This window comes from Terrapene carolina, unplaced genomic scaffold (assembly GCF_002925995.2).
Source record: "Terrapene carolina triunguis isolate 2854851 unplaced genomic scaffold, T_m_triunguis-2.0 Scaffold90, whole genome shotgun sequence".
Classification (NCBI taxonomy): Eukaryota; Metazoa; Chordata; order Testudines; family Emydidae; genus Terrapene; species Terrapene triunguis.
Window position 1 is genome coordinate 4,141,815 of NW_020664441.1, and position 10,082 is coordinate 4,151,896.

The 10,082-nt window shown below is 47.8% G+C and overlaps 1 protein-coding gene across 2 annotated transcripts in view; it reads right to left on the minus strand.

The window, feature by feature from the left end:
* KDM2A (lysine demethylase 2A) overlaps positions 1-10,082 on the minus strand; it is a 90,831-nt gene that overhangs the window by 24,029 nt on the left and 56,720 nt on the right. For both annotated transcript variants that reach the window (XM_024220036.2, XM_026650530.2), the window contains one exon: positions 1,362-1,515. In XM_024220036.2, coding sequence (XP_024075804.1) covers positions 1,362-1,515 — 154 coding nt within the window. The remainder of the gene's footprint in view (positions 1-1,361; positions 1,516-10,082) is intronic.

Below are 10,082 nucleotides of genomic sequence, written 5' to 3' on the forward strand. Positions count from 1 at the left end.
AGGAGGAAGCTGCATATGGTAATTTATGTGCTTTTATTAGTGAAGGCAAGCTAGAGTGTGCCTGGCATTTGGGACAAAGTAGTGAACCCCAGATCCTGCAGGAGTTCCATAGCCTTGGACCAGCTCTTGAGAAAGCTCTCTTGCTCAAACAAGCTTTGCCTTGCAGTAGACCATTCCATTTGCCAGAACAACCCAGTTGACTGTTAATTTTCAAGACATACCAGACTTAAATCATTAAGAGTCTTGAAGATAAGTGTTCAGATCTATAGATTTCCACAAGGATCAACTCTTATCTTTCTGCTTTATCTACCTTTTCTCTCTGAGTTCTCTTCACCTTCTCTAACACTTACTTGGATCATATTCAGCGGTATGTTTAAGGACTCTTGACACCTGTTTATCCTCTGCCTGCCTTGGCAAAGTCAGTCTGAAGCTTTGTTTCAGCTCCCTTTAGCTGAATGTCCCAATGTCTCAGAGGACAGAAGGGTTCCTCTTGGACAGATGGACCAACCTCAAAACCCACTTCTCATTTATTTAAAGCTCCCAGGTGCTTCCACAGTTCCTAGCCCTGGAACCATCCTTGGCTATAAACTCCCTTTTGCCACATGTTTGTTCTACAAGTCACTACACAGTTAGCCCTCAAAGTCTCAAGATCCTCTGACCTTACTCCTGCAACTCCCATCTCGATGTTTCCAGCTCTCCAGATTCCAGCATCTGCCAGATGCTGCTGCCACCTTCTCACACATACAAAGCAGTGCAGTCATATTACTCATTTCCTAAATACATGCACTCTCCTCCCCCCACCTTTCATTACAGGACACAGGTCAAAACTGTCCTCATTTTAGGAATGTCCACGGAGTTATTATAGCCAACCACACACCCTCCCCCATACTCCCCTACTTTGCTTCCTCTATCAGGACTAGCTTCCATTTTGCACCTCCAATAGTTCCCACCAAGCACCTTCTCTTCAGCTTCTGCCATCTGAAAGAGCCTCTCTTTGTCCAGCTCATTTCAAATATTCAGCTGAACACATCTTTCTCCGCTGCCTCTTAATTACTGACCCCTGCTTTGTTATTTAGATTTAGTATCTAGTTAACTTGGTGATCTATTATGGGAGTTTGTATGAAAGATGCTAGAGAGAACAGAGGTATATCCTATTTTCCTCTCTCACAGAGGCTCGCTATCCAGGAAGTTCAGGGAGAAATCACCCTGCTCTGAACTGCCCAAATTTTATGGGTGTCCTCCCCCCCCAGAGATTCTTCTCCCCACTGCCTCAGACTTCCTGACCCCTAGCACAGATCATATTCCTTTCAAAGACAAGGACAAATGCACACTTCCAGGGTTCTCCCCCCAGCCCCTTATACCTGAGGGGATGACGAACGTGTAGCCCTGCTTGAGCTCAATTCGTTGACAGTCTGACACTTTGTCACCAAGAAAGATGTCCCCCTGTTTCCCTGACAGCAGCCAATTCTCGTAGAGCTCCAGGTTCTGGGGTGTTGGCGGGATCAGCCAGAAGATCTGCAAGGTTCATTGGGTAGAGATCCTTTAACGGTTGTGGACAAAACTCCCTTCACTCCTTTTCTATTATTTCTTTCAAGCACCAAACATCCAGCTCTTTCCACCCACAACAGGATCCACACAAAGGCTGGTTCTAACAGAACCATCAATAGGTATTCCGTTAGAGATACCAGCAACTAATAAGAGAGACTTCATATCAGAATGACGTGAAGAGTACTGCAAGCATCCAGGGTATGTGGAAATTCATCACCTTACAGGCAAACCAACGAGACAAGAATACAAAACCCACTGGAAATTCTAGATCCTTAGACACACACAAGATGTATAGTAACGTTTGCTGAAGTGCAGTTCTACTATTGAAAATGCCTAAGATTATTCTATTAGCCTCTGTGTAGCCCTACAGTATACAAAGACAATAACTCCTTCCTGAAAAATGCTACTTTACGCGAAACGATGTTAAGCGAATCCAATTTCCCCATAAGAATTAATGTAAACGGAGTCAGGGTGTTAGGTTCTGGGAAATTTTTCCAAAATGGCTCATATTTGTGTGCGCCTATAATAAACAGCAAGTTGCCTGTTACAACTGAAACACCTTGGGACGATTTTCAAAGGCAAAGATGAGAGTTGTGTACCTTTCCATGGCAGACAGATGCCTTAGCTGCCTTGGGTGTTAGAAGATCTCCCTCTTCCTGTACATGTCAAACTCCATAAAGTGTTGTGCATAATTAAAATAGTTTTTACAAAAAGCTATCACAAATCTTTGGCATCCATGACACTGAGGCCTAGCCTACACTAGAAAGGGTTAAAACCTCCCAAATGAGACAGCTTATACCAGCAAAAAAGTTTTTTGCTCATAGAGCCTATAACAGGGGTTGGCAAACTACGGCCCACAGGCCAGAGCCATTTTAAGCCAGCCCGCGAGTCTCATCATGCAGCTCAGCCCCACTCTGGCCGGGGCGCTGGGTCGGGGGCCGCACCACACAGCTCCAGGAAGCCACGGCATGGCCCCACTCTGGCTCCTACGCACTCCAGTGGCCCCCTCCGGTGCTCCAATGGGAGCTGCAGGGGTGGTGCCTGCAGATGGGGCAGCATGCAGAGCTGCCTGGCTGCGCCTCCGCGTAGGAGCTGGAGAAGCGACATGCCACTGCTTCCGGGAGCCGCTTGAGGTAAGCGCCGCTCCGAGCCTGCACCCCTGAGCCTCTCCCCACACCTCAACCCCCTGCCCCAGCCCTGATCCCCCTTCTGCTCTCCAAACCCCTCGATCCCAGCCCGGAGCACCCTCCTACACCCCAAACTCCTCATCCCTAGCCCTCACCTCCTCCCGCACCCCAACCCCAATTTTGTGAACATTCATGGCCCGCCATACAATTTCTATTCCCCGATGTGGCCCTCGGGCCAAGAAGTTTGCCCACCCCTGGCCTATACCAAATTCCCTGAATGAAGTAAGCTATACTGGCAAAAGAACTTTGTTGGAATAACTGCATCTACTTTTCGGCTTTTATTAGCGTAGTTGTTTCAGTTAGGGGTGGATTTTTCCCCATATGTCCTTAACTGACATAGCTACGTCTGCAAAACTGTATAGTTTAGACCTGATCTGAGCCTCTCTTAACCTAAAATATTGTTGATGAAGTTTTTTGCACTGGTTTAAACTCAAACAGTGCAAATGTGTGTCAACAATTCTTCAGCACTGTCTACACTAGGGAAAATGGTGTGTTATTAAAACATGATAGCTAACGTACATCCCAGAATGAAAAAAGTGAACATCATTCTTGCAAGAGTGTTGTAAACAAGACACAAGGAGCAATTCTTCCACTCTATTCCACACTGGTAAGGCCTCAACTGGAAGAGAGTGTCCAGTTCTGGACACCACATTTCAGGAAAGATGGATAAATTGAAGCAAGTCCCAAGGAGAGCAACAAAAAGAATTAAAGATCTAGTAAACATGAGGAAAGATTGAAAAACCTAGGTTTGTTTAGTCTGGTGAAGAGAAGATAGAGGGGGGACACCATAACAGTTTTCAAGTACATAAAAGTTTGTTACAAGGAGGAGGGTGAAAAATTGTTCTCATTAACCTCAGAGAATGGGCTTAAATTGCAGCAAGGGAGGTTTAGGTTTCACATTAGGAAATACTTCCTGTCAGGATAGTTAAGCACTGGACAAAACTGCCTAGGAATCTTCTGGAAGCTCCATCACTGGAGGTTTTTAAGAACAGGTTTGACAAACAGCTGTCTAGTTATTACTTAGTCTTGCCTTGAGTGCAGAAGCTTCGACTAGACGACCTATCAAGGTCCCTTCCAGTCCTTACACTTCTGTTATTCCACGTTTTAAGTCCTAGTGTTGGTGTCACTAGGCATAACCCTAGGTAACTCGGGAGGGTGGAAGGCCACAAAGTGTCAATGAAGCCTTCCTGCACTAGGCCTATATGAACCAAACTTCTTTCATGTTTAACTCTAATCAACCTCAAAAGCCAGGTGCAACAGGCTGCATACCAGTGCCAAGCGGTAATAATGAGGCCTGCATGTTTCTGGCTGAAAGGGGAGATAATAAATCAAAGGGAAAAAGGACAAGATAACGGTTTAAAGAAGTTACTAACAAGCTGGACTTATAGCCACCAAGATGACGTAACTGCTTAAATGTAATTGCTTGCTACTTGCTTAAAGTAAACTATTATAGGAGAAAGGGAGGGTGAAGGGGGGGGGGGGAGCCTAACTGCAAAAGAATAAAAAGGGAAAATTGTTTGTCTCAGTGTGCTTGATCTGAGACTTGCCTGTCTCCTTGCACCACTTTGAGATCTCAAATAAACTTTGTTTGCTTCTCCACCCTGGTGTGTTCATTGGCGCGAAGCACACCGGGCAATGAACTCCGCTGTTGCTGTCCTCAGACACTCTGTGCCGGCAACAGTTTTGGCGCCCAACGTGGGGCTCGAGGCTGAAATTTAGCCTTGCCCGGACCCCTCTCGGAGGTCGACGGATTGCAGCGACGACCGACGCCCAGCGCGCACCGGTGACTTCATCGGGGGCCTCAGCGGAGACGTGGTTTGGTCGACCCCGGAGGGCACAACGGTGCAACGCGCTCGAGTAGTGGAGAAGCAGCTGCGGGCGACGGTGCAGAACCGGACCCTTGGATGAGGTAGGAACAGTCCAGTGGGGACTTTACCTGTTTCGACCTGGGGACGCCCAGTGTCTCCCTAGGGTATGGGGCAGGGACAGAGTACTCTAGGCACGGCAAGGTGTACGCCCTTAGAGTGCATTCTGGTGAACTGGAAAGTGTTTGGATCAGATCAGTTGATTAAAAGTAAACTGAAAAGGTTCTGTACAGTAGACTGGCCTCAATATCAGCTAGAGGACCAGGAAAGGCGGCCATCGGAAGGATCACTTAATTATAACACGATCCTTCAATTACTTCTGTTTTGTCAGCAAACGGGTAAATGGAATGAACATATGTATGTACAGTTGTTTATGTTGTTAAGAGATAGGTCAGATCTTTTGCAAAAGTGTAATTTGACTCTGACAGGTTCGGTAGTAGCTACTGTTAGTCCCCAGAACCCGCCCACAGCTGTAATGGCAGGTCCGGTGTCCCCTTCAGCTCCAACACCCCCACCATATAAAGACAGGGTGCCTCGGGCTCCAAAGATTGCCCCCTCAGTAGGGTTCTATCCGTTAGTCACTGAGACCGTGGTGGCCCGCCCAGGATCACAAGATCGCCTGGCCACTACTATGCAGGTCTATACACATGTGCCTTTTAACCTGGTGGACCTAGCAGCCTTTAAGGCACAGGCAGGGGAATTCTCTACAAACCCAAGCAAGTTTATCTCGGTCTTTGAAGGGTGCCTGGCTAGCTGTAAGCCTGACTGGGATGATTGTAATGTCCTTATGCAGACCCTGCTGTCTGAAGTGGAGCGTAACTAGGTTGTGTCTAAAGCAAGGGAGGAGGCACAGCGGAGACATGACCTGGATCCAAATCACATCCCGGTGCCCGCGGACATGGTCCCCCTAGCAGATCCCAGGTGGAACCCTAATGACCCTGTGGGCCAAACCCGTCTCACCTCCTACAAGGAGCTCCTATTACATGGTCTCCGACACTCGGCTGTCCGACATAACAATTGGGCTAGGCCTTATGAGCTAGTACAGGAGCCAAAAGAGAGTCCGGTTGCTTTTCTGCAGCGTATTTGGGATACCATCAGGCAAACTACTAATGCAAACCCCGATGAGCAGACAACTGAGGCAATTATAAAGGGTATCTTTACCAGCCGTGCGGCCCCTGATGTTAAAAGGAAACTACAGAAAAAGGAGGATTTGATGGGTATGACCATGGCACAGATTCTGGAAACTGCAAACAGGGCTTACAGCCTTAGGGAGGGAGAGAAGGAAAAGAGGCAAGCGAAAATGATGGTTGCAGCAGTACAGGCCGGTGGCAGGGGAAAATTCCAGGAAGGTGGAAGGGGCCGGGGAATGAGAGGACGTGGGCGTGGGCGCCCTGGCTCACAGGAAAGGCGTCTGGGTCGCAACCAGTGTGCCATATGCCGGAAGGAGGGACATTGGAAAAATGAGTGCCCTGAAAGGGAAGGTACCCCTATGATGGCAGCGGAGGATCAGGAATAGGGGCGTCAGGGGAGACGGACTATCCTGCCCCCGGAACCCCGAGTAAAAATGCGGGTGGGAGATTCGGACATAGACTTTTGAATAGACTCTGGAGCAGCACGAACCGCCGTAAACCAACTCCTTCAGCTGCCTGTGGCAGACTCCCTTACTGTGGTGGGTGCCACAGGGAAAGGAACCAAGTGCCCAGAGTATGCCCCAGCAGAATGTGCTTTGGGAAACAGAACTCTATCTCACAAACTGGTTTACCTCCCCGATTGTCCAACGCCACTACTAGGACGGGACCTGCTTTGTCGCTTAGGTGTCACCCTGCATTTCACCCAAGATGAAATTGTGACGTTGTGCAGTCTATATGGTTTTATAAAAACTTGATAATAAGTCAATATAATGTAACTGGGATAGTTTTAGAGAAAATACGGTAATAAGTGGACGTAACGTAACTGGGATATGCTTCATGCAAAAGGTCTCTTGTAAGGTATCATTACAAAGCTTATAATCTACTGAGTATGATCATCTGATTTTTATAAATGTACCACTCTTGTATCTAAAACTAGAAATATAAAATGTAACTGAGGGCCTATTGTAATTATGTAAAGTGTGGGCCATTAATGATGGTTTAGAATCTTGATGACTCCCATTGTCTGCAGATGGCTGTTTACCTGTGAGTCTCCCTGTATGTGTGTGTGCTGGCAAGTGAGGCCTTGGCTACACTTGCAAGTTACAGCGCTGTAAAGCCTCCCCCAGCGCTGTAACTCACTCCCCGTCCACACTGGCAGGGCACTTGCAGCGCTGTATCTCCCTGGGTACACCGCTGCAGGTACTCCACATCTCCGAGAGGAATAACAGCTGCAGCCGAGTGGCTACGACTCACGGGTGTGAGTGTAAACGCTTGCAGCGCTGTACTAATCACCTTGTCAAGTGGCCAATCCTCTCCATTGTTGTGACCGGCTGCAGGAATGCGGAAGTGCCGGTTTCAAAGCTCGTACCACAGAGATAAGCAAACAGTTTGCAGCTTGCTTTGAGTGAGTAAATGAATGAACAGGGGGCCGGGAGTTCGGAACTTGCAAAATAGAGAGCTGACATGCTCCAAAAAGCACTCTCTCCCCCCCCACACTCCCTGTCACAATCCACCCCACCCTCCCTGTTTTGAAAAGCACATTGCAGCCACATGAATGCTGGGATAGCTGCCCATAATGCACCGCTCCCAACACAGCTGCAAATGTTGCAAGTGTGGCCACACCACTGCGCTGGCAGCTGTCAGTGTGGACAGACTGCAGCGCTTTTCCCTACTCAGCTGTACGAAGACAGGTTTACCTCACAGCGCTGTACAGCTGCAAGTGTAGCCAAGGCCTGAGTAATGAAGTCTTGCAGTGACATGTGATCATGTCACCTGAACTGGAATCCATCTTTAACCTGGTGCTTTTCCAGTGAGGGGGGGTGGAAACCCAGAGGGACGAAGGGTTCCCGCCTTATGCAAAAGATATATAAAGGGGTGGAACAGAAGAGAGAGAGAGAGGAGCCATCATGGAAAATCCCCTAGCTAACACCTAAGCAGGAACAAGAGCTGTACCAGGGGAAAGAATTGTGCCCAGGCCTGGAAGGTGTCCAGTCTGAGAAAAACTTACTGAAGCATCTCTGAGGGTGAGATTATCTGTATTTAGTTTGATTAGACATAGATTTGCGCATTTTATTTTATTTTGCTTGGTGACTTACTTTGTTCTGTCTGTTACTACTTGGAACCACTTAAATCCTACTGTCTGTATTTAATAAAATCACTTTTTATTTAATAATTTACTCAGAGTATGTATTAATACCTGGGGGAGCAAACAACTGTGCATACCTCTCTATCAGTGTTATAGAGGGCGAACAATTTATCAGTTTACTCTGCATAAGCTTTATGCAGGGTAAAACGGATTTATCTGGGTTTAGACCCCATTGGGAGTTGGGCATCTAAGTGCTAAAGACAAGCACACTACTGTACGCTGTTTTCAGGTAAACTTGCAGCTTTGGGACAAGTGATTCAGACCCTGGGTCCGTGTCTGGAGCCAGACTGGAGTGTCTTGCTCAGCAAGACAGGGTGCTGGAGTCCTGAGCTGGCAGGGAAAACAGAAGCAGGGGTAGTCTTGGCACATCGGGTGGCAGCTCCCAAGGGGGTTTCTGTGATCCAACCCGTCACAGAAATAACCCTCACCTTACCCCCAGAGAATGCCTGGATAATGACCCTTGCAATTGAGCCCTCAGCCATGCAAGCCCCAGAATGGAGCCAGTGGGAAAAGCAGGTTTTTTCCTCTAGTATGGGCATCAGGGATCCCAGGAAAAGCAGCCCATCAAACCCCCGTTAATGTCCAGCTCTTGCCAGGAAAAGGTCCGGTGCGAATCAAGCAGTATCCGATCAAAAGGGAAGCCAGAGAGGGACTGCAGGAGACTATAGATCAGTTCCTAAAGTACGGGGTATTTCGAGAATGCCAGTCAGCTTGGAACACCCCCATCTTGCCTGTACGAAAGCCCAATGGCACATATCGGCTGGTCCAGGACCTGAGGGCGGTTAATGAGCGGGTTAAGACTCTGCACCCCCTTGTTCCAAACCCATATACGCTGTTGGCCTCTATAGGGGGGCAGTACACCCATTTTTCGATCCTAGATTTAAAGGACACTTTCTTCACGATTCCAGTCGACACCCAATCTCAGGAGATTTTCTCCTTCGAGTGGGAGGACAAGAGAAGGGTTAAAAAGCAGCTTTGCTGGACAGTGCTGGCCCAGGGATTTAAAAATTCCCCCACCCTTTTTGGCTAGGCCCTGGCCTGAGACTTAGAGGAGTGAGACAATGAGGACAAGGTCCTCCTCCTGCAATATGTGGATGATTTGTTAATTGCCGCTGTGGGTTTAACCTCTTGCCTTAAAGCCACTGTGAGCCTCCTGAACTTTGCTGGACTCCGAGGATATCAAGTAGCACGGAGTAAGGCTCAAATCGCCCTCCCAGAAGTACTGTACTTAGGGTTTCATATAAGGCAGGGAGAGCGCCAGCTTTCAAACGAAAGGAAGGAAGCTATCTGCCAAATTCCTATCCCAAGCAACCGTAAACGGCTCAGGGCGTTTTTGGGCATGGCAGGCTTCTGCAGAATATGGATCCCAGAGTTTGGACTGTGGGCTAAACCCTTGTACGAATGCGTTAAGGGAGCGGATCATGACCCCTTTTCACTGGTCCTCAGAAGCCGACAAGGCATTTAAGGTTTTAAAAAGGAAAGCTATTGGACACCAGAGGCTGTACCGAGTGGATTCCTCAAAAGTGGGTGTGCTCGTCCTGGTTTGTTGCTCCAAAGCTCTGTATAGAAGTTATTTTACTGGAAGGGTGTATGATGGCAATGTGTATGTGTTCATTGTTGGGAAAAGGTGTATAAGTGAAGAGTGGAAGTTTCCTTTGTAGGTTAAAAGAAGCCAAGAAGGGGAAAAGGAAAAAACAGAACGAGTTAACTGGAAAAGAAAAATATAGCTAGCAAGCTCAGTCCAAAGATAAGATGCTGGTCCCATCCAAGGACATTGTTCACAGCTAAAACTTGGCTGACAACCAAGAAAAGGGGGGGCCTGAATGTGCCCAAGCAACTATGAGATCTGCAAAATACTGCCAGGCATTAATGAAATGTGTTAGGTTTCTTATCTCACAGATAAAAGAAGTGCTAACCAAAGACCCTAGCAGCCCTGCCGTTCATTAAAACAAGAAAACTGAGTCTATGTAAAGATCCACCAACGAAAGACTGCTTTGGCTCCACACTGGAAAGGCCCTTTCCAAGTCCTGTTAACCACCAACACCGCTGTGAAGTGCCAAGGACTGCCTACCTGGACCCATGCTTCTCACTGTAAAAAGACCCCTCCACCTCGGGAGGACTCTCCGACTGATGATAAGCCTATTTTTCCTTCTAGCTCTGCTGTGCCTTCTGGACAGCAGGAAAAAGAAAAAAAAAAAAAAAGGAC